General features: G+C 35.6%; 1 protein-coding gene across 31 annotated transcripts in view; it reads right to left on the bottom strand.

Moving 5' to 3' along the window:
- Positions 1–25659, bottom strand: part of LOC106083996 (protein muscleblind) — a 913910-nt gene that overhangs the window by 100427 nt on the left and 787824 nt on the right. For 22 of the 31 annotated variants that reach the window (XR_009398299.1, XR_009398300.1, XM_059368557.1 and 19 more), the window contains 2 exons: positions 24251–24433; positions 16130–16363 (listed from right to left, as the gene is read on the bottom strand). Coding sequence is in view for 28 of the 31 variants with exons in the window: in XM_059368557.1 (XP_059224540.1) it covers positions 16130–16363; positions 24251–24433 (417 nt within the window). In the remaining 3 variants the exon portion in view is untranslated. The remainder of the gene's footprint in view (positions 1–16129; positions 16364–24250; positions 24434–25659) is intronic. The other 9 variants (XR_009398301.1, XM_059368569.1, XM_059368571.1 and 6 more) reach the window with 2 other exon arrangements.

Here is a 25659-nt window from a genome sequence, read left to right as displayed (position 1 = left end):
TTTAGCTTTTATCTTTTTGGAAACACTGGTTTAAACAGCTCAAGTACGTTTCGTGTTTTGTTTCAACGTCAAACATCTTCAGTTTGGTCTATAAATTAACCATGAATCGTCTTAAAAACGAACAAGGCTTGCAAAATAACTGAATTTTATTATCAAAATTCGGGCTCTGTGAAGAAAATTCATTGCGCGGTTCTACCGTTTAGCGACGAAGTTTCTTTTTGGCTCAATTAGTAAGGGTGAAGATGAGCTAGAAACTTTTCAAGAGCTACAAATGCATCCAGAAAAACTCACAGTTTGGTGTTGTATATGGGCTGGTGGCATCATTGGACCGCACTTCTCCAAAGATGATGCGAATCGTAACGTAACTATGAATGGTGAGTGCTATAGTGAGATGATATCCAGGGATACTGGAATCTGTGGGTATGCCTCTAGCGACATGTAAGCAAAGTTTTCAGGTCCAGTCCCGAAGGACGACGAATGATAGATGGTCACAAAGAGGGGGCTGTGAGCATTCCAAAACACCATGAATCGTCTTACAAACGAACATCGCTTGCACATTATTGAATTTTATTATCAAAATGCGTGGTCTGGTAAGAAATTTCATCGCTCACTTTACGACGAAGCTAATTTTGGGCTCAATAGGTATGTAAATAAGCAAAATTGTTGATTTTGGAGTGAAGATCAGCCAAAACCATTGGAAGATCTACAAATATATCCAGAAAAACTCACAGTTTGGTGCGGTTTATAGGCTGGTGGCATCATTGGACCATACTTCTTCAAAAATGATGCGTATCGTAACGTAACTATGTATGGTGAGTACTATAGTGAGATGATATCCAGGGATACTGGAATCTGTGGGTATGTCTCTAGCGATATGTAAGAAAAGTTTTAAGGACCAGTCCCGAAGGACGACGAATGATAGATGGTCACAAAGAGGGGGCTGTGAGCGTTCCAAAACTATGTGGCCAAATCTAGATTTGGAGGGGTGTACCACTTTGGTGTGATTGGCTAGAACAGATGTCTCAGTCATTGTGTCCGTCATGACAGGTCACTGTCTAATCGGAAAACATGGTGAAAAACTGAAGGTTGCCAGCAACAACTTTTGCAGAAGCTGTGTATCTAAATCTGAACCGTTTTTTCCGAAATTTTGCACAAGTTTTGGGACTTAAGATAAAACACCTCATGCTAAATTTTGTGAAGATTGGACCAAAATTGTGGCTTCTACAGCCTTATAAGGCCACATCGGATGAAAGATATATATGGGAGCTATATCTAAATCTGAACTGAACATATCGGTTGAAGGTTATATATAGGAGCTATTTCCAAATCTGTTTCGATTTTGTTCAAAAAGTGGCATGTGCCAAATTTTATGGCAATTGGATGACAAACGAGACCTGTACCTTGATCCCAAGAATGCATGGATAGACAGACAGACGGACACAGCTAAATCGAATCTGGAAGTATTTCCAAGCCGATTGGTATACATCTTAATGAGTCTAGCTCATTATTCTAAGCGTTGCAAACAAATGCACAAAGTCGTAATACCCTGTATCACAATTATGTTGTAGGTGTTTTTGGTATAACCTCCACCATATTTATCTAACGCCCCATAGAGTATATACGAGGGTTGCCTTTTATATTTCGGGATCGGAAAACCCTTCTGTTGCAATTTGTCAACTAACGGCACTATAGTAAAGCTTGAAATTTTTGAGGTTTTACGTACTTAGAACGTTTTGACATACGAGCGCTATTTGCGTTGTTTACATTAACTTAAAAGATTCATCTCGCCCAAACAATGGAATTAAATCGTGAACATTTTCGTGCGATTATTTTTTACCACTTTTGCACCAAAATGAGGTTGTAGGTGTTTTTTGTATACCCACCACCATATTTGTCTAACGCCCCATAGAGTATATACAAGGGTTGTCTTCTATATTTCGGAATTGGACACTCCTTGTGTTGCAATCTGCCAACTGACAGCTCTATCGTAAAGCTTGAAATTTTTGAGGTTATACGTACTGAGAACATTTTGACATACAAGCGCTATTTGTGTTGTTTACAGTAACTTTACACATTCACCTAAAAAAAAATGGAATTTAATCGTGAACATTTTCATGCGATTATTTTTTACCACTTTTGACGTGGATTAACTTAACAAAAGTGCATCGATGAAATTAATAAAATATTTGGCGATAAAGCCCCATCAAGGACCAGTGTTCAGCGATGGTATGGTGAATTCAACCGAGGTCGTATTTCACTCCAAGACGAATTTCGTCAAAAATCAGTTGTTACTCTAAAAAACATGAATGTGGTCAACTAATTTTTTTATTCTCGTACGTAAAAAATAAAATGAGAGGTATACGTTTTTCGACACCTGAAGAAATGGTTGATGCTATCTGAATGCATGTTTTGGAGATACCTCAATCAGAGTGGCAAAAGTGCTTCGACAATTGGTTCAAACGCATGCAAAAGTGTATAGATCTTAAAGGGGAATATTTTGAAAAACAATAAAGCGATTTTCGATGATTAACATTTGTTTTTGTGTTCTTTTGATCAAAAGTCCGATGGAAAGATCAAGTGGTGGGAGACACCTCGAAACTTGGTGTCAGAGATTTTAGAATGAGCGCAGAAGATCGAGGCGCTTGGAACGCTATTCTACGTTCGGCTAGTGGAATAAATATTCTGTCTTAGCCAATTTAAGTAAAGTAAAGTTCTTTTGATCGTCATGACATTTTAAGCCGATCTAGCCATGTCCGCCCGTCCATGTATCTGTCTGTCTGTGGGAAATATGTTAACTTTCGAAGTAGTAAAGCTAGGCGATTAAAATTTTGCTCAAATACTTTCTTTGGTGTTAGGTGGTTGGAATTGTAAATGGGCCTTAACGGACCATGTTTTGATATAGCTCCCATATAAACCAATCTCTAGATTATACTTCTTGAGCCTCTAGAGAGCATGCTACCTATCCGATTTGGCCGAAAATTTTCGCAATGACTTGTGCTATGACCTATAAAATACGGTCGAAAACCTGAAATAGCTTTGAAAATTCTGTTTTACCTTTTTTTTCTCCAAAAACATCTTTAAAAACGTATTTACTTTTCCTTAAGCCTGGCATTCATAATTTTTTTGCTAATTGATTTATGAATGCTGCTTATGTGAATACAAATTATTTAGATTAGTATGCTTAAAAATAAATCATATTAGAAATATCATTGAAACTTAAATAAAAAAAGAAGAAAAACAAAAAATAAAATGACAAACTCAATAGAAAACAAAAGCCATTATAAAGTTAAGCCTTACCTAATGTGTATAAAGTCTCTATTGTAGTTTATATTTAAAATTTCAATTATGGTTCAAAGAAATAATTTTCTTAACCGGAAATTTGTAGATGTGCTACATACACAATAACAAATAATGCAACTCATCTCACAACAACTTCTCCGTTTTGCCATGTTTTTCACACATTCATATCAACATAGTTTTCATTCCCAACATACTGTCGAATATATGCAAGAAGGAAAAATTCTTTTATTGTCGGACTTCCTTTGGCATAAATGCAAATATTTCATGCAGGAAATCCCAAGCTTTTCACAATCTTCAAAAAAAAAAAATAATTTTTCTATCTTTTCAACACATGACTGTGGTGTTAAAACAATTCCTCTATACAGCTGAGAAGAGTATTTTCCATTGCTTTTTTTGAATTTGGGGGCAAATTGTTGGGAACACAAAAACGATACAAAAAAGAAAGTCAAAAATGTATGCATAGACAAAGGAATATTTAACAATCAATTTGAGCCAGTATGAAAAGAGGGATTTTTTTGGGGGGGTAAAGTGAAAATCATAGAACGAAAATCATATAAAATGGATAATTGCTAATATTCTAGGAATGAGTGTTATGTGAGTGAAAATGCTTATTTCACCAGTTGCAATGCAAAAGGGTATAAAAGTAAAAAAGATACGAGAAAACTGAATTTTCTATGTTTAGCAATACTAAATGTTACTAAAGTAGTTTGATCCATTCCCTTGACCTTAAGGATTCACAGTTTTGTAAACCTTCTATATTCAATATGAATTGTTATACCCTTACCGATACCCTAGCAGCCTCACCAGATATGATCCTATGCTCATTACAATAACATTTGAGTTTTATAATCTGTGTTCAAAAAGTGTTGATGTGTCCTTTTGCATATTATCTGGTCAAACGGCTTGTGTAGTTAAAAAATTTCATATTTCTAGTGTATGGTAGAATAAATTTTTTGTTATTACATTTTTTATACTTGTTAAAGCCACAATTATTTCCTAAAAAAACAAAAATATTCTATACTCATATGCTATTTGAGATAAAATGTTATAATTGGAAAATTGTTTTCCTCTTAAAGGCAGAAAAAAAAGAAAACAACACAACAAGTTCTCGAAAAATTGACCTCATTCTTTTTTACATTCGACATACATATAAAATCATATATTTTAAGGATATAATAATTGGAAAAAATCTTGAGATAGGTTAGATTAGGTTTAATTAGGCAACTAAATGAAAAAAATCCTAAATAGTTATTGAGTAACAATTCTATTAAAGTAGTACTAGTGCGTATGAGTTATAAAAAATAATTGTGATTACTTATACGCACCATTAACCTGATCAAGACACCCCAGAACTTCATAACAAATTTTTTGTGGTGATAAACCCCTTACTAGTGCAGGCAACCTCCTCCACTAAGAGGTTTCGCTATGCGGCACGCCGTTCGCAAACACCATAAGAAAAGAGGTTACCTATCATAGAACTAAAACTTTAATCGGTGAGCATTTTTGATGGAGGGCACCGTACCACAGAGGTTAGAGTGTCCGCCTGTGACGTTGAACGCCTGAGCTTGAATCCTGGCGAATACTAATCAGAAAAAATAGTCAGCAGTGGTTTTCTCCTCCTAATACTGGCGACATTTGTGAGGTACTATGCCATTTGCAACAAGTAAAAACAGCCGCGCCGAACTTTGGATACCCACCATAAAGGATATAATAATCCTCCTATTTTTTTGTAACTCCACTACTATATCCATAGTTATATTTAAATAGGGGCTGTTCTCGATCATATTTTATTCAGGTCTCGAGAATTCATAAAGAAGTAACAGTTTAAGCGAAATCGGGCAAGATATTCGGTTTTTATGGGATTAAGACCCAAAATTAGAACATCGGTCTATATGACAGCTATATCTGTACAGTCTGATATGATTTATATTAGGGTCGGATGGCGGGATGCTTAAAACAACTCACTAATTCAAATTTAAACGATATCAGGTAACAAATAAATACAATAAATACATAAAGAACCACTAACGGGAATATCCAATGTATCGACATTCGTCTAAGCCTCGCATTCCTTCCTGTGAAGTGGCGCCTTCAGTGCAATCTGATACTTTCCTCGTCGCTCCTTTTATAGATCAGTTTCTGGCCAAAAGTGTCAATCAAGTACATGGCTTGTGAGGAAAATAGCAAATTTAACTCTGCCGCAGACAGCCATGGGCGATAATCCAAAGTACTGTCTCCGTCCTAGACCCCCAACACTTTTCTATTTATGGATGCGACCAGGGCTTCGTAACTGCCTCCGACACCGACGCCGGTTTGAAGTCTCAGTCGGAGTTGGAGTTGGAATGCTGTTGGGAGTCGAGGAAAGCGAGCCCAACTTCGAACTGAACTCTGACTTCGGCCCAATAGTCCGATTTCGACATCGGCTTTAAAAACTCGGCTCCGGTCGGATCTTTTTTAACGGCAAAAGTGCAAGATCTTCTATGATCAATTTATACAAGAAGTTGTGACAATTCAAAGTTTATTCTCAAGTACTTCAACCGGCAAAATTTGCTATATCCCAAAATTACTACATTACTCCAAATCGGGCAAAAATTTGTATTGTACAGCTCCAATATCAAAATCCGAATAGATTTAGATGTGAGGCAGCCACTGCAGCTATGAGACTTAAGGCGATGGGAGAATGGATTGAACATGGGAGCAGCTCATACCACCGCGGTAAAATAGAGGCGACGATAGAAACCTGGAAGGAAGGGAAGGGGTTTCCGATCGGATACCTGAGATGAACCTTGAAGTCGAGTGCAAGGCACTGCTGGCTGCGGCACAGTCTTGGATTGACGGAACCCTAATATTGCCATCTGGAAAATAATGTTACACGGATGGATCAAAATTAGAGGACAGAGGGGCCTTGGGGGTCTACATTGACAACCCATGGCGGGAATGAAAAAGCAGTAATTTGGCGGTGAAAGCCAGAGGACTGACGTCAATAGACTTAATAGTTAACCTGAAGCCTTTTGGGTCGACGCAGTCCGAGTTAAGGGCGTGCAACCCTGTAGAACAACGAAACGGTAGGTAGGACGGCGAAAATCCTATAGGGGAATCCAGATCGTGAGAAGACGAGGCTATTACTGAAAGGAAGCAAGAAGGAGGTCAGCATAGCTATTGGTATCATAAAGGCATACATAGGACTACGAGCTCACTTATGTAAAAGTGCAATAGCATGTTTAGGGCAATTGGAAAAGATGATGAGACGTTGGAGTATTTCCTTCGTCATTGCCCGGCTTTCGCATCTAACAGATACCGGCACTAAGGTAGGGATACTATACCAAACATGAATCATCTTAAGGGAGTGGCATGGAAAACAATTAAGGACTTCGTAAGTAGAGCGGAATTCCTAACTTAGATTTTCCTTTTCGAGGTTACTTGTCTTTTGGATTTAGAGCGCACAACAAACCGATTACTGCCTTAGGTGTATGTCCATAGTGCCATGGAGCGGATTAGTACCTAAACCTGCGTGCAACAAAACAATAATTTTTGAAGGCTGTAGAATGATTACAAAAAATGGACGGACAGACATACGCATATCGTTAAATCGTCTTAGAATTTTACGAAGATCAGAAATATAGGGTTAGAAATTGTTGTGACCAAATTTACATTGTTGGGCACTAAACCACCAACACGTAGAGTGCGAAATGAAGAAAATATCGCAGCTGAAAATATCGCATCGGCCAGTGTTAATGATGACCATCAATTATCGATTCCTCGCCGTTCGCAGCAATTGGGCCTCCGTTACTCAACAAAATGTTACGGAAGGATTTAGGTGTGAAGGCTTTCAAACTACAGATGGTGCAAGAATTGAAGCCAAACGACCTACCGCAACGAAAAATCAGCCAGAAGCATTGCAAGAGCTACTAATGCATCCTGAAAAAGTCACATTTTGGCGCGGTTTATAGGCTGGTGACATCATTGAACCGTACTTCTTTAAAGATGATGTGCGCTACCGTGAGTTTCATCCAACTTTTTTTTTTGGCAAAAGCATGACTTTCATTACATGTGGTTTCATAAAGACGGTGTCACATGCCACACAGCACTCGTAACAATGGACTTTTTGAGAGGCGAGTTCGGTGAACATTTTATTGCACATTGGCGACCGGTCAATTGGCCCCCTAGATCGTGCGATTAAACGCCAGATTATTAGACTATTTTTTGTGGGGCTATGTTAAGGCTCATGTCTATACAGACAAGCCTGCTTCAATTGGCGCATTGGAAGACAACATTGAAGTATATATCCATGACACACCGGCCGAAATGTTGGAAAGAGTATGCCAAAATTGGACTAAGCGAATGGCCATTTGAGCAGCAGTCACGATCAACATTTGCATGAAATAATCTTCAAACATTAAATTATATGAAACGTACTATCGATTCAATTAAATGTTTCATGTATTTTTCTGAATTTTTTGTGCTTTGAAAAACTTTCTTTATTATGGATCGTCTTGAAATTTTAAGTCGATTTTGCCCCGTTCGTCGGTCCGTCCAAAACATTCTATCTTTCGAAGGAAGAAACCTAGGCGCTTGAAATTTCGCACAAATACTTCTTATTAGTAAAGGTCAGTTTGGAGTTGTAAATTGACCATATCGGATCTTGTTTTGTTAAAGCTGCCACATAAACAAATTTTGGATCCTTGACTTCTTGAGTCTCTTTTCCGATTCGTCTGAAATGTTGAATTAATTGTTTTGTTACAGCTTCCAACAACTATAGTATGGCGAAATTGGTTCATAACCTGATTTGGCTGCAATATAAACCAATCTCGGATTTTGACTTCTTGAGCGTCTAGTGGGGGTAATTATTATCTGAATTGTCTGTAATTTGGCGTGAGGTATTTTTATACCCACCACCATAGAATGGTTATTCCGTTTGCAACACCTCAAAATATTGATCTAGGACCCCATAAAGTATATATTGGGTTGCCCAAAAAGTAATTGCGGATTTTTCATATAGTCGGCGTTGACAAATTTTTTCACAGCTTGTGACTCTGTAATTGCATTCTTTCTTCTGTCAGTTATCAGCTGTTACTTTTAGCTTGCTTTAGAAAAAAAGTGTAAAAAAGTATATTTGATTAGAGTTCATTCTAAGTTTTATTAAAAATGCATTTACTTTCTTTTAAAAAATACGCAATTACTTTTTGGGCAACCCAATATATTCTTGATCGTCTCGACATTATGATTCGAACTAGCCAAGTCCGTCCCTCTGTTGAAATCAAAACAGCGATCGAATACGCAAAGCTAGCCGCTTGAAATTTTGCACATATATTTTTTATTGATGTAGGCCGTTGGGGATTGCAAATGGGTCGTATCGGGTCAGATTTGGATACAGCTCCCGTATAAATCGATTTCCCGATTTGACTTCTTGAGCCCATGGAAACCACAATTTTTATCGGATTTGCCTGAAATTTGGCACATAGTGTTCTGTTATGACTTCCAATAACTGTTTTAAGTACCGTCCAAATCGGTCAAGAACCTGATATAATTCCCATATAAACCGATCTCCCGATTTGACTTCTTAAGCCCATGGAAGCCACAATTTTTATCCGATTTGATTGAAATTTTACATATAATGTTCTGTTATGACTTCCAACAACTGTGCCAAGTAAGGTTCAAATCGGTTTATTACCTGATATAGCTCCCATATAAACCGATCTCCTGATTTGACTTCTTGAGCCGAGTTTTTTAACCGATTTGGCTGAAATTTTGCACATAGTGTTCTGTTATGACTTCCAACAACTGTGCCACGGTCCAAATCGGTTTATAACCTGATATAGCTCCCATATAAAACGATCTCCCAATTTGATTATTTAAACGCCTGGAAGCCTTAATTTTCATACGATTTGGCTGAAAGTTTTGAACATGATGTTCTATTATGACTCCCAACAAATGTGTCAAGTAGGGTTCAAATCGGTCAAGAATATGACATAGCTCCCATATAAACCGATCTCCCGATTTGACTTCATGAGCCCTTTCAAGTCGCTATTTTTATCCGATTTGGCTGAAATTTTGCATATAGTGTTCTGTTATGACTCCATATTTTAGCAGAATCCAAGGTGGTGGGTTCCCAAGATACGGCCCGGTAGAACTTAGCACGCTTTTACTCGTTTTTTTTTTTTAACTTGCAACAACTATGCCAAATATGGTCTAAATCGATTCATGACCTGATACAGCTCCCATATAAACCGATCTTTCGATAATACTTCTTGAGCCACTTTTGTACCATGACTTCTCCTAGACCTTCAGCTTACTTGTCAATATGGTCTGAATTTCCCGATTTTACTTCCGATTTTTATTGACATAGGTCGTTTTGTAGGGTTAAAGGCCACATGTGTCGATGTAGCTCCCTCAAGAACCGCTCTACAGATTTGGTTTCTTGAGCTCCAAGAGGAGCTCTAAACTTTGCATACTGAGTTCAACTATGGCTGTACTATGTATGAAAGCTCTTATCCACTTGACTTGTAGTGTTTCCCGGTTTTGTGGTATATATGTTATGTTGTTGTTGTTGTAGCAGTGTGTTGTACACTGAGGAGGCAGTTCTTGCCGTTGAAGGATGTCAACGGGTCAATCCGGTACGAAAAACCGGCTGCCATGGAATTGCTCCCATGTTATTGCTATGTTATATATACACATCCACAATGACTAAATCGCAACTATGAAACTCATAAATGTAGATATAGTTCTTACTAAGAGAAATCGTCTGAAGAACTTTTCAGAGTGCGATGTATGTTGGAATGTGTGTGAGATTTTCTTCAGCCTAAATTAAAGCGCTTATAATTATTTCAATTATTTTAAGGATAATACTAAATATTGTGACCTATTTAATATGGCAACAATTTAATAACTTATCATAAGCATTAACTGATAACAATTATAGAAAAACTTGCAAACAGAGCATTAAGTAATGAAATTTTCTGTTGTTGTCTATCTAACATGGTTACAAATTGTTTCCTTAAATTTCTTTTATTTTCAATTTCCAGATATTATGTTTCAACTAAATGGATTTCATCTAATGATCTCTTAGAATAATAGCCAATCTAAATGAATATTATTATACTAGATATATAAATAGATGTAAACTTGTATAGGAGAATATATAGAAATGAATAAAAATACTAAGAAAACTGAAAATACCAAGAAATTCTTAACAAAAAAGCTTTTAGCCCAAGGACAAAGCAGCCTTTTGTTTATTATAAAGCCAAGTAAAAAAGCTTAAACAAAACCTTTATATATGGTTGTGTAATTTGCAAAGCAGTTGCTTAACAAAAGGTGAAAAGTGATGGTGTAGGGGTTTTTTTAAACAAATTATTGAAAGCTTGCTTGGGTAATACAAATAGGATAGTTTGAATTTTATATATGTATTGTGATTCCCACAGGATAAGTTAAAAAAATTTAATAACTATTTAAGGTAGAAATTGAAAAAAGGAACTATTCAAAGATATTCTAAAATAGCATTAAGAAGAAAATCGCATACAAAATGGAAATATTGGAATAATTATGTGGCCATTTTTTTATTGAAGTATGTCAGAAATTACAAATTTTGCCTATAAACATTCCATTAAGCAACAGGGGCAAACTTCTCACATTTCAATGCATTAGATCCAATTCATATTTAACTCAATGATAAGGGGCCTCCTTTTTATAGCCGAGTCCGAACAGAGTGCCGCAATGCGACACCTCTTTGTGGAGAGAAGTTTTACCTGGCTGCCCTACCAAATGATACAGTACCTCACAAATGTCGCCGGCATTAGAAGGATATAACCATCGCTGAAAATTTTTTCTGATGTTCTCGCCAGGATGCGAATCCAGGCGCTCAGCGTCAAGCTGCGGTGGCATTGATTTACATATATGTAAGGGCTATATCTAAATCTAAACCTACATTCTCCAATATCATCAAGATAGTTCTGAGGCCATTCACTTAGCACCTTGATAGACAGAAGGACATGTCTTAATCGAGACAGTAAGTGATTTTAAGCTTATTGGTTTCTCTAGCAAAGGAGATAAGCTTTTCCCCTTCTGGCCCTTGCTAACAAAAGCACTTAGTTATAATAACCTGTAAACAGTTGTGTTATAGGCTATAATCATAGCTATTGTCCACTTACACACCTACAATATTTCTCTGCACTATCGATGTGTTTGCATTATGCATGTGCTTATATATGCATACAAATTATAATTTGTCTCTCGCTCACAATGATAATCCATTTTTAATCGATGTTCAATAGTTTGCTATATTGTAGTACATTTCTCTTACTCTAGCTGTAACACAGACAGCCATAAGCTTTTATGCATTTTACACTTTTCATTTCCCATTTCCCCGATTTTTTTTTTTTTTAATAAAATGTATTCATGCTACATAAAATTATCAACATATTGTATGAATTTAATGAAAATTAATTTTTGTTGGCAGCGTTTCATGGCGTGAGAAAATGAGCTCACTGCTGCGAGAGTGTGAGTGAGAGAAGCAAAACTGCATGCCAATATGAATGGCATGGCTGGCTATAGGTTTCATATCCATATCCGTTGCCTATTTTTAGGCAGTTTTAATACTTATTAAACAAGTCGGATTATTTAAATGGCATTAATTTACTTTCTCCTTCTCTTTCTGAAGCTTATGGCATTTTTTTTTCTTCTTGTTTTCCCATATTACAGTGCATTGCAGTATGAAGGGCTTTGTGAGTGTTGGTAGAGTATTGTATGTAAATAACAACAACGTGAAAAAAAACGCTTAATATTTATACATTTTTATGTGTAAATAATTATGTCCCGTATTGGCATATATTGAGTTAATTAAGTTGTATATAACGCCAGGGAGTGCAAAGGGATTTTTTTTTTTTGTATGTTTAAACCAACAACACCGGCCACATATATACCGGTTGTTATTGACTACGGGCTGCAGCCCGAGTATCTGTTTGCCTGGTGGGCTGTTGACTTGGTCTAGGACATGATTACACACACACACATATACATCTTTTATAATTTCCTTTTTTGTTTAATCTGGTAAATTATGGAAGGAAATTGTCAACAACATGCGATAATTGAGTGTAATTATTGATGTAAATAGTTAATGAAAATATTTAAATAATGGTAGTTAAAACTGATTTCATTTTTTTTTAATAAATTAAAAGATGTATGGGAAAACCCTTGAATACAGGAGAGATGGGACAACATATCCACGTTAAGTTTGAATTAAGGTAGCATTTATTTACATTGGGGATGACCTCGATAATTTGAAACCGAAGTTAAACATGAAGAGGTTGGAAACTGTAGGCATCAATACCACTGTTAGGAATTTTATTAATAACTTACTTTAAGAAGTATTAAGGATCCTTCCTTAAGATCTGTAGATCTACATGATTGATGAACTCCTAAAGTACACAAAAAAAAAAAAAAAAAAAAATTGGACCAAAATTTCAGATTTTTCCCTAGTCGTAGGATTTATGCAAAGGAAACGAGCCAAATAACCAACACTTTAAAATAAAGATGCGATCTAAAAAATTTATTATCTATTTACTAATGGACACGATCATCCGTATCAAATTTCGATCGCTGTTTTATTCCTATTTTACTTCACAGATGGCCGTCCCATAACGATTTTTTCTATCAAAACTAACCACTTAAAGGCGCTCCTATTTTTAAGGATATTTTGCGTCTTTAACTAAGACACACTGTTGTCTTGTTCCAAAATCAATTTCCTAACCTTTAACGACGTTTTGACCTTCATTTTAGATTTTTGTCTGTTAGAGTGGCAGTCTATTTTTCAAACAGATTCACTTAGACTACCACATTAGCCACCAACAAAGACTCTGGTACCAGGGCAACCTCATAACGATGGTTGATAATAAATTAATATCAACTTTAAATTGATCTCGCAGGTTCAACGATGCTTGAAAATGTCTTAATGAGTCTGAGTTCTGTGGGTTCTGTTCATTTGAACTCAAACGAATCACGCTTTTCGCTTTCATCTGTGAATGAATGGACTCAAACCTTAAATCGTTCTATGTGATAGATATATTTATAAATGGTATGATATAGCCCATTAAAGAACTTAATCTTCGTATAGAAAAAATAGGATCTGTGAAGTAGAATCGAGAGAGTTTAGCATTAAGCCCAAAAGTAACAAGCTAAATGCCATGTATTTCAGTGTGGATAAATTTTTGCGGTTGCCTCTGACAAATCCTCGGAAGTCTTGCCCAAGAAACCATGACTCTAAAATCAAAACTAAGTTTTCGCTTTTTATTGACAAACTCAGGGGACCGGTATGTATGGGATGACCAAAAAAAAGGGCTGTCTTTTGGGCAAGAGCTTAGATTGTCTTTTAGCAAGGGCTTGGGATAAGTCGTAGATTACGATTTTATCCAACTTTCTTTTGGTCATTTACACTTGTGTAGATTACTGAAGCCACCACCTTACTTACATCAAACATGTGAAGCAATTTCTGCGAAACCGTAGAGATATTTGGCAGGCCTTAAGTCATATAAATTTGTTCTACAAAAAGAAGTCGTAAAGCGACACTTGCGGGTTTCCAAAAATGAAAGGAGTTAACAGGTATTTTTTGTTATACTGGAAAATGGAGGCCACAGCAGCGTAGAGGCTAGCATGTCCGCCTACGACGCTGAACACCCGAAAAAATGTTCATCGGTGGTTTTCCCCTTTTGATGCTGGCGACATTTATGAGCTACTATTCCATGTCAAAGAGGTACCGCATTGCGGCACGGCGTTCGCACTCGGCTATAAAGATAAGGCCCCTAATAATGTAACTTAAACTTGAATCGGGCAGCACTCATTAATATGTGAGAAGTTTGCCCCTGTTCCTCAATGGAATGTTCATGGGCAAATTTGCAATTGCAATAGAAGATTTAGCACTGTAAATTAATCAAATATGTCCACGTTTTGGAATGGGCCCCATATGCACTGATATTCCGAATATACTTTACGACAAAATGCTATTTAATTTGCTCAAATTTGAAAAAAATACTTTTTTGGGCCTCTGTCCAACTTTGCCAAATAGGGGCCAAATCGGATGGTTTCTCTATATAGCCGATCACCCGATTAATGATTTTGGCCTATAAAATATCTATTTTTCAGCCGATTTAGTTCAAATCTGGATCAGTGAGTTATATTACGCCTCCCAAACCTGTACCGAATATGATCCTAATTTGTCCAATTTGGACAAAGCTACCTAAATCTAGACTTGAAGAGTTCTATCTCTTTGCTGTCGCTGGCTAGAACAGACGTCTGAGTCATTGTGTCCGCAATGACAGGTCACTGTCTGATCGGAAAACATGCTGACAGACTGAGGGAGAACATCTGCTGTGCGTCTCGCACTAGCAGTCAGAAGGAATTCCATTCCTTTTAGAACTTTTCTTATTTAGCGGATGTGAACATTTGCATGTTTTTGGCCTTTTAAAAGCTATCTGGATGGGTCAACGGTAGGAACTAGAAGGAATCTTCCTTTTCCTGTTCCTGTGGTATTACAATTGCCGAAAACGTTTAAGTGAGTCTGATGGCAGACTGCCACCATACCATACTTGGCCCAATTGTTGGAAGTCATAACAAAACATTCCGTTAACATTTTAAATTTTCAATACTTTATATGGGAGTTATCCAATCCAATCCTATGGTCCATATATAAATTCGAGCATGAATTAATGGCAGTCGAAAAAGTGATGCGATCTGAACTAGGGCGGAGTATGACCCCGGGTCGGAGTCTTAGTCGGAATCGGGGTATTAAGACAGAGTCGAAGAGCGGTTCGGAGTCGGGGCAAGCGTGCTCAAATTCGAACCGACTTCGGGTTCTATAGTCCGACTTCGACTTCGGGCGACTCTGCAGGCCTGATCTGAACTAATATCACGAAAACACATGGATAGACGGATCAAAAAGTGATTCTAACATTGGATCTAGTTCTTCTTCTTCTTGGCGTTACAAATAAATCCTAATTTTAATACCTTGTACCATGGTAGTGTTATGGTGTATAACATGAGTTTGGTTTCAATCAACAACATTAAATACTCAACAATATTAAATACCAATTTAATTAATTTTTTCCCTATCAAACCTGTGTTTGTTTGCAAATCTTCAATTGATATTCTCGAATTTGGAAATCTCCTAAAAATATGCTATGTTTGTGTGCTGTGGCGTTGGCAATCACACAACACTCTGTAGTTGAATTAAAAATGTAATCCTTCGGGTTATTGACGGTGTGAAGCGGAAGTGTGAAACAAACGACATAGGGCATATGCTAACGGAAATGGTTTAAGCTAACACTTCCGGTGAAATTGTTGCTTTTGTTTTAAATCTGAATTCTCCAGCTAAACTAAAAAGGATATAAGCTACAATATGTATACAAATATAGGTATGCGTTTACTGGTAATAAAAAAACACTACAAACATTTAAAAAATGCATATATAGGCAAAAGTGAAAAAAAAAAGAAAAATAGAAATAACTAGAAAACAAAAAGGAGGAATGCAACAATATTTGCGTTTTTGCTTTGTGTATATTTGTTGTGTTATGATGTGCTCTTTTTTTATTCAAAAAGGTTGAAGAATACAAAAAGAGAAGATATGTTAGAGAAAAAAAAATAACTCAAAAGGATAAAACAAAAAATCAAAAAAAAAGAAAAAATATTGTACTAAGCGTTTGGTTACCATAGAGGAAAACAGACAAGAACGAAATCAGTAAAGAAAATTCAAACCAAAAAAGGAAAAAACAAAAAAGTTAAGTAAACTAAAAAAAAAAATAAAAATGGTTTTTAAATTTTTTTTAGAAAACAATTTTTGGCATACCGCAGCGGCTGCAGCAACAGCGGTGGCGCGTGAATGCGCCGCTTTTAATTGTGCCTGTAGGTGCAAGGGAGGATGAAAATAGCGGCAGGGATCACGTGTGCATCTACCTTTTACGGCGTCCATGCACACCGTAATGGAACCATCATCGTGTCGGGCCACAGTGTCCTGCGGATGTGCAAAACGGCATTCAGATTCGGCACGTTTGCAAGCACCGCGTACAAACTCTCGGCAAACCTGGTTTTTGCATTTTTTTTTTTAAATTTTTTTTTGGCAAGGATTGTATATTTGGCGTTTGTTGGTTGATTTGGTTTTTTGCGGTTTTTTGGTTTTCAAAAGACATAAAGGCAGCATCAGCAGTGTGTTTTTATTTTTTTTTTGGTTTATTTGTTGTTGGATGGTTGTAGTAATAGTTGGTGTGATATAAATAAATATTTATATAGATGTTGTTGTAGTTGTTGGTTTTTGGCATTTTTTTAATTGGTGTTGGCGTTTATTATTAATTTTTGTTTTTTTTTATATATATTTTTGGAGTTCACATGGACGCGCAGGATAACAGTAATGGAACAACATAAGGAACATATTTCAAGTAAACAAATGTTTAGTTGTTGTTTGGTTTGGTTTTTGTTTTTTTGGATAGATTTTTTTTTTTCATTTCCAAAAAAAGTAAAAAAAAGAAAAATTTTGTTTAATTTTTTTTTTGTTGGTTGGGTGAATAGAATTTGTATAAGGATTTAATTTGATTAGCTTGGTATTTGCATTAAAACAACAAACGAGAGTGGTTATTTTTGTTTTTTTTTTTTCTCAATTAAATACTGGCAAAATTTAGTGTAGAGATCAAACACTCAATTTGGATGTTTTTAGTGGTTTTGCAAAACTTTTGCATGCCGCCAATGAGTAACAAATTTTCCATTTGGAATTTGGTTAGAATTTGAAGCTTTTAATGCCCCTTTTAAACAGGGGCTGTTTTTTTTTTTATTATGCCAATTTCATTATGGTAGCCTTAGTATCGTGGCGCGAACAGATCAGGCGTAGCGGGTCAATTGATTAGTGCTCAAAGAAAAAGAAAACAACAACGAAATGGAAAAAAACACAACATCAACTTAAAGATAGAAAAACACAACAAACATAACACAAACAAAAACAGTTAGGGTAAAAGGTTAAAATATTAAAAATAAGTTAACAAGGGAATATTTTTTTTTTTGAAAAAAGGCCTAATCATCGCAGAACTTTCAATAATAAAAATATGGTCAAAGGGCTATAGAAATTTAGGCAGCAAGAATTTTTAAGGTTTGTTGGAAATCTAAACAAATGAAATTTGCCATTTTCAAAGAGTTGTACTTTGACAATTTTTGAATTTTATTTATTTTTTTTAATATATTTTTTTGCACCTTCTGCACTAAATTTTTTCGCCCTTGAAATAATTCATACAATCGGACATTATACGGCTGGAGACTTTTTTCAAAAGAAAAGAAAGAAAAAGGCATGTGCCTAGTTTGATAGATCCTACTGTTGAGTCTGGTTGTGGTGCCAGACGAAATCGCGATGTCAATGCTATTAACAGCAACAAGTTTTCGAACAAATTTAAAAATAAAAAGATTCTTGTTTTTCTATTTGTTATAGAAACAGAGAATCCTACGGTCTGCAGCAGGACAATATCCTATTGTATGATCATTTTTTTTAATTACAGTTATAAAAAATTAGTATACCCCCTATTCTACGGTGGCGGGTATAAAAAAGTGTAAATCAGCTATGCTTAGGCCTTTATTCATAGAAAAAAAATACAAAATAAAATATCAAGGAGCTTTTGAAAAAAGAAAAAAATAAATTGCATTCATTAACAAAAATTCCAATTTTTTTTTTATAAAAATGAGTGAAAAAGTTTTGTGGTGTGTCTGTTCCAGAGGAGGTGAAGAAGTTTTACTTTATAGCAAGGGTTCTTTACGGAATTTAAAACAAAAACACCTTGAATTGAAAACAAAAATATAGGAGCTTTGAAAAGAGAAACAAAGGATTTTGTGAAAATGAATGAGAAAAGAAACTATTTCGATAAGGAAAAACATAATGTGTATGCTTGGTCATATAAATACATAGTACTAAAATCCTTTACTTTTGATTTGTAATTACATTATTACTTTGAAGCAATAAATCTACATAAGCCTATGCACACAAGATAATCATATAATTTCTAAAGAAAGATATTGCTTAGTTAACAAACTGTTGTTTGCTAGATGCTTCTTTCAATTACTTTATTTGCGCTTTTACATGAAGGAAATAGTGCACGAAACTATTGAATACTTGAAGAGCTTAAAAGACCATACTTTTCCATACATGATAGATAGTCTCTAAATTTTCACTATATTAGATTTTTATGTAAACAAACCTTTTCTTAATGGAGAGCTCTTATCAATTTTTTCTTGGCATTACAGAATAAAATTATTAAATAGATTTAAACTAGCAGGTCCGCTGAACTTTGCTACGCCCTAAAATGCCTTTTAGAACAAGGATTTTTCTTAAAGCATTTTTAAGCTGGTAGTCAAGACATTCAACGCTAATACATTCACGGTTCATTTTAGGCTCCAATTTAGATCCACAAGAATTCAATTGGGAAACGACATTTTAAAGGATCCACAGGTCCTTCCCAAATTTGAGGTCAAAAATTTTACTTTACTATCAAAGACCTATTATTGGTGTTCTATTCTGTCGCGAACGGCTCTCATGTTTTTATGCCCTACACCACTACTGTGGTAAGTATACCGATCGACTTATAATCAGTTTCTGATTCGATTTAGCTATGCCCGTCTGTTTGTCCGTCTGTTTGTTCGTCTGCCTGTCTGTTTGTCCGTCTGTCTGTCTGTTTGTCCGTCTGTCTGTCCGTCTGTCTGTCTATTTGACCGCCTGTCCATGTTAATTTGTGTACAAAGTACATGTCGCAATTTTCATCTTATCGTCTTCAAATTTGGCACAGGCATGTTTTTTGGGCTGGAGACGAATTCTATAGAAATTGAAAACAATCGGTTCAGATTTGGATATAGCTCCCATATATATGTTTGTCCGATTTGCACTAATATTGCAATAACGTGGTCATTTTTTAACCAATTCTCTCGAAATTTGGCAGGAAAGATTTTCTCTTGATAATCGATATTACTGGTGAATTTCATAGAAATCGGTTCCGATTTGGATATAGCTCCCATATATATGTACGTCCGATTTGCAGAAATAATACTATAAAATGGTCATTTGTTAACCGATTCTTTCGAAATTTTGTAAGAAGGATTTTGTTTTGACTCTCGAAATTACTGGTAAATTTCATAGAAATCGGTTCAGATTTAGATATAGCTCTCATATATATATATATATATATTGCCCGATTTTCACTCCTAGATCCATTGTAAGCGCATTTATATACCAATCTTCCCAAAACTTTGTACAATGCCTTCCTCGACGACATCCACAATATCTATAACATTCGTTCTTAGTTATGTCGATCGGCCACGGACCATAGCAAACCCCAAAAAACAACTTTCGTGGCGTCATTGCCAACATACCGATTGTTATGATGCAAAGAGAAGACACGCAATTCAAAAATCGACTTAATCAGTGTATGCGCAATTGGTGGTCGCCATTTACCCAATATCATTTTCAAAACTACATGAAAAAATTCTCAAATAAAACAATAAATGCAGTACTTCGGGCAAATGGAGTTATACATACGCCCTCCAGAGGCTCAGGAAGTCAAATTGGTAGATCGGTTAATATGCCAGCTATATCAGTTTACAGACTGACTTGGACCATGCTCGGCACAGTTGTTGGAAGTCATACCAAAACGACACGTGCAAAACTTCAACTAAATCTGGTGGTAATTTCGCTTTCTAGAGCCTGAAGAAATCAAATCTGAAAATCGGTTTATATGGCAGTTATATCAGGTTGTATGCCGATTTGAACCATACCTGGCTCAGATATTGGAAGTAACAAAAAAAAAAAAAAGAAAATGTGCAAAATTTTAGCCAAATCGAATAAGAATTTCACCTTCTATTGGGTTGCCCAAAAAGTAATTGCGGATTTTTTAAAAGAAAGTAAATGCATTTTTAATAAAACTTAGAATGAACTTTAATCACTTTTTTTACACTTTTTTCTAAAGCAAGCTAAAAGTAACAGCTGATAACTGACAGAAGAAAGAATGCAATTACAGAGTCACAAAATTTGTCAACGCCGACTATATGAAAAATCCGCAATTACTTTTTGGGCAACCCAATAGAAGCTCAAGAAGTCAAACGGGGAGATTGGTATGTATGGCACCTATATCAAAACATGGACCGATTTCAACCCATTTACAATCCCAACCGATCTACCTAGCCTAGCCTTACTCCTTCGAAAGTTAGCGTACTTTTGGCAGACGGATAGAATAGAAAGAATTTTGAAGTGCGATACATACGAGTAAATGATAGCTACCACTGCGGGCAATATGGTAGGACATGTAGTTTAAATTTCGCGCGGAAATCCATTCGCCGCAACTTTTTTCTGCCTTGGTGGGACTAATCAGTGATATCTGTGCCAAATGTCACATCAAAGTAATCATGAGTGTTGAGCACACACTTTTCTTCTGAAGTACAAGAATTGCATTCGGCGAAAACCATTTTAAAAGATACTTTGAGCCTGTGGAAAGTGAAATCACTGTTGGTTTCAAAATCAATCAATTTTCATGAAAAACAGCGTCGGATGCAGCATTAATTCTTCGTAGCTTTTTCGCAAAAAATTCAACCAATATCACTGTTCAGCAAACTAAGGGATAGCTCTGGGAAAACCGTTTTGAGTCAATTGAAGACGTTTACAGAAAGATTACTTTGCGGGAGACGAAATTGATTTGTCTGAATAAATGAAGAATTTTAAAAAGTCTGAACAGATTTCCATGAAAATGCATTAAAACATTAATCGGACTGCACTCATTGATATGAGAGAAGTATCTCCTTTTACTAAATGGAATGTTCATGGGAAATTTAGTAGTAGTTACTAGTCCAAAGTCACAAGGATTTTTTTGTGAGAAAAAGAAATTATCACATTGTTGCAATATTAGTTCCAATCGGACTAAAATAGATATGGGAGCTATATCCAAATCTGAAGAGATTTCTTTCAATTTCAATAGGATTCGTCTCTGGGGCAAAAGAGAAATGACGGTGTCAAGTTGGAAGATGATCAGATGAGAATTGCGGTATTTTTTAGACAAATTAAAATGGACAGGCGGGCGGACAGTCGAATATATTTAGCTGTATCGAGTCTGAAATGAAGATTTGCAGCCCAATTTTCAAAACTACCTGGCAATAAACGCCCAGGGAATTAATTTCTACCTCGAATAAAATCCTCCTATTCTGATTGAATGGGGAGAGGATATTTTTGGGAGAGGGAATTTCGAATTTTCGAAAACAGCTGTTTTGTTTAAGGTGTTTGATTTTGGCCAAACATTTGACTATAAAATGAAAAAATAAGCAAAAAGAAGTTATAAAGGTTCCTAAAAAAAGTTCACAAACATGTTTAGTGTTGCTTTTGTAAAGTTTGTTTTAAGTTTTTCATTTTAATAGTGCACAATTATGGCATACAGCTTGTCACAATATTTCTGTGTTGTGACAACAACTTTCCGTCTTCATCCAACAATTGTTGGCTAAATTAGATGCTTCCAGAGAGAGTGGTCTGATAGACAGATTAATTGTCTCGTGTTGTTCCTGGTTGCATGCGGGCCAGACATCCTGCATGTTGGCGTTTTGCCTTGCCGAAAGTAGTTAAGGTGACTGAATCGTAATATAGAGGTTTGCTTCTCCTTCGTCGTAATAAATGCTGTGTTGGTCTGCAGTGATACGCCGTTTTATCTAAAGGCCTACTTTTATGGAGCTAGAACTTGAAGGTCTAATCGACATTTCCGGGCGGCGGCCGCTTTTCTTGGTGGTTGGGACGGCTGCTGGATATAGTGCTGCCGAAAAGCGACTTATGGATTTATTCTTACTCCTATGGAGTAAATGCTGCCAAATGTGGCGCCAAGTTTCTTTGAATAACTGCCCACGAACATTCCATTAAGGAACAGGCAGAAGACTTCTTGCACATCATTGAGTGCCGCCCGATTGTACTTTAAGCTCAGCGATAAAGGACCTCCCTTTAAGTATCCGACTCGAAAAGGAGTGCCAATAAAACTGAAAAACTTAAGCAAATCTTCTATGATGGGTACATGACATTTAAATCGGGAGAACCTAACAAATTTTTACTTGATTTTGATGAAAAAGTAAAAAATAACTTTCATACATTTTAAATTGTTCGTATATAATTAGAAGTGGCACCATTTTTTCAAAAAAAGGGAATTTTTCCTAAGTTTCCCTTTTATATCGATTGAGAATAGCTGCTTTTTTCCTGGGAGATATTTTCCTTTTTCGAAGTTTGTTCAGAATAAGGGAAAATGGATTAGGGAATAAACTCCCAGGGAATTGTTATTCAGAATAGGGCTGTTGGTCTATTTACTTAAAATATAGATAGACAAAAATGAAATTTGCATATATACAAAATATTATATCAATATAACCAATTTTCTTTAACATGACTGCAACAGACGGACGGACATGCCTAGATGGTCTCTTATATTTACAACCATACAGAATTTTCATAAATACCATATAATGTCACAAATGGATCTTTCGGTGTATTACCAATGTAATACATCATACATATACCTCCTTACAATGATGGTGGGAACAATTAAGATTTTGATTGAATTGAAGGATATTACAAAGTAAATAATCAACAATTCATTATGAAAATATACAGAGTAGTTAAATAGATACCTCCAAGGACCTACCAGTGATATACACATACTTGTTATACTACAAAACTAATTGATATTAGAATATCGATTGTTCTACATCAATAATCGATAAATCGCATAGTATTTTTTTTTTGTGTGCATATTGTAGAATTGAGTATACAAAAATTTTAAGTACTACAAAATATTTTTCAAATTTTACTACAACTCCAAATGACTCTGAATTATATATCAAAGTACAATAACTAAACTTCCCTTACTTATTTACTCTCTATTAGGTATATGACACTAAGAGCTAAAAATTCTTAGGCTAAATGGCATTTAAAAGACACACCATTATATCTAATTAGATACAACTTATATTCAATACAAAACAAAAAGACATAACTTAAAAACAAAGGCAAAAAGTGGTCAAGTACCAATGGAAGTTCACAAAATCCAGTGTTTTATGGCAGTGTAAGACGGTGTTTCTAGTGTATATTCTTTGAAGGGGGTAGGTTGGTAGGTTAGCAATTTGTCGTTACTTCATGTTCCATTTTTTTCAATTTTGTTTTTATAGCAAAAGCTTTGCAAAGGGGGGGGAGTTCAGATTTTCAAAATAAACACACAGGAATAGTTAAGAAAAGACAAGGCTCAGTAACAGAAAATTGCATTAAAATCTCACATGAAAAGGGAAATTAAAATTGAAACAAGGATCAAGGAAAAAAGATAACAATTCTAGCAAAGGCCAATGGATTTACTTAAGGTCTGATTGTTATGATTTGAAGAACTAAGAAGTTATACTAATAGATAAAACTTAAGACGAAATCCTTGAATATTTTTGGAATATCACCCCCATGAAATGAAAACTTATAGATAAGAATGTGTGAAAAATTTTTGATTTTTGCTTTTTCCCAAAGGCCAAACTTATTCAAGAAATTTTTGAAAAACATACATATCAAAATTGAAAAGAAATATACACTTTCATATATCATTTCTTTGTTGTATAAAAGCTTAACTTTGGTTAAAAAAAATAAACCCTATCAAATAAATCATAAAAAAATCTATACATTTATATAAAAAACAAAATAAAAACAAAACTTTAAATAACAAAAATCTTAGTAATTTTTTTTTACAAAACATGCTTTCATGTAAATATTATAATACATAAATTTTTGTTTGGTTTTTGTAACTTGCAAACAAACATTTGTAACAAAAAATGTTAACGAAACATAAACTCATAAGAAAACTTTTAGTTTTTTTCTCTTATTGTTAATGAAATAAACGATAATTTAGTGTTTTCAGTATAACAATAAAACAAAGCATGCATATGGCTTAGGGCTTACCTCTAATCTATCGGAACGTGGTATTTTCTGTTGAGCCACTTGGACCGCTTGCGGTACCACGGGTCCCAATTGTGATGCAACGGCCGATGGATCGGGTCCCAATAAGGCAGGCACTAAATGACCAGGGGCAAAATATGGACTGTATGTGTTAGCAGGTATGCCAGTCAAATAAGGATTTGTTGCCTGTAATTAAGGAGAGAGAGAAAAATATAAAATATTTGTGATCAAAATATTAAAAAAAATCATGCCATATTCAATATTTTAACGCAAGTACAACACCGACACAAATAAAATCAATCAGAATTACTTCAAATGTCTTCGAATTTAAAAACTTCAATAACATTTCTGCTAAAGTGCTAACAAACAGGTATAATCCCCAATTTCATTTCTAATGCAACAAAGAATATTCAACCCATATTCCAACAACAGAGTAAAATCCCTCCAAATATCGAGAGCTCTCTAAGCAGACACATCACACAAAATTTTCATCTCAAAATCTTAAGGCACATGAAACCCATGAAATGATGACAAAAATTCAGAGAACGCAAAAAAAAATTAGAGAGAAATTATTAGACGAAGATGACTTGCAACAACTGAGAAAACCTTTCATGTAAGTTATACTCAACACATAAAGCGAGAGGAAATAAACATCACACGCGGATTGGTTTGTCAACCACACGAATGTTGAGATATCAGAAACACTCGATGGAAAAATACTCACTTCAACACACAAAAACCACATTTCCACTTCATATTTATATGTATAGCAGAGGGAGAGGATTGCTTACAAACTATCGAGAGCAGAGAACAACAAGAGATTGCGAGAGCCAAATTCATATCATTGATAGACGACCACTAAAGAAGATCAGCGCTGAACTACAGAGATAAATATGTCGTAGATGCAGTGGCCCAAGCCCCAGGTGGAACAGGCAGGAGGTAATATATATTACCTTTGTATCGGAAAATATAAGTGGAAGAATATGCGACTGGGATGTGTAGGATGACCACAGCTTCTCGGATCATCGTTATATTATTTTCATTTGGGGAAATACTGCAGAAGTGGTCTCTCGGCTAAACAGAAGAAAGGCGGATTGGGATAAATTTCGGCACAAGTTCTGCACGTCTTTCCCTTCTAGACCACCAGAAAAGGAAGGGGAAACTACGAAGGATATAGAGATAGTGGTCAAGCGGATCACGAAACCCCTGAATGACTCGCTTATGACAGCATGTCCTTGTGCCAACAGCGACCGCCATGGTGGACCCCAGAGCTGGTTAGTCAAAGGAAAGACTGCAGAAAACTCTTCAACAGAGCAAAGGCCACCAGAGCCCCACACGATTGGGACATCTATAAGACTGAGCTAAGAAAATATAAGGGCGAGCTGAGAAAGTCTCAGAACAAATCCTGGGTA

Source organism: Stomoxys calcitrans, chromosome 5, assembly GCF_963082655.1.
Source record: "Stomoxys calcitrans chromosome 5, idStoCalc2.1, whole genome shotgun sequence".
Taxonomy (NCBI): domain Eukaryota; kingdom Metazoa; phylum Arthropoda; class Insecta; order Diptera; family Muscidae; genus Stomoxys; species Stomoxys calcitrans.
Note: the sequence above shows the minus strand (reverse complement) of the source record. Positions and strands in the feature narration are given on the sequence as shown.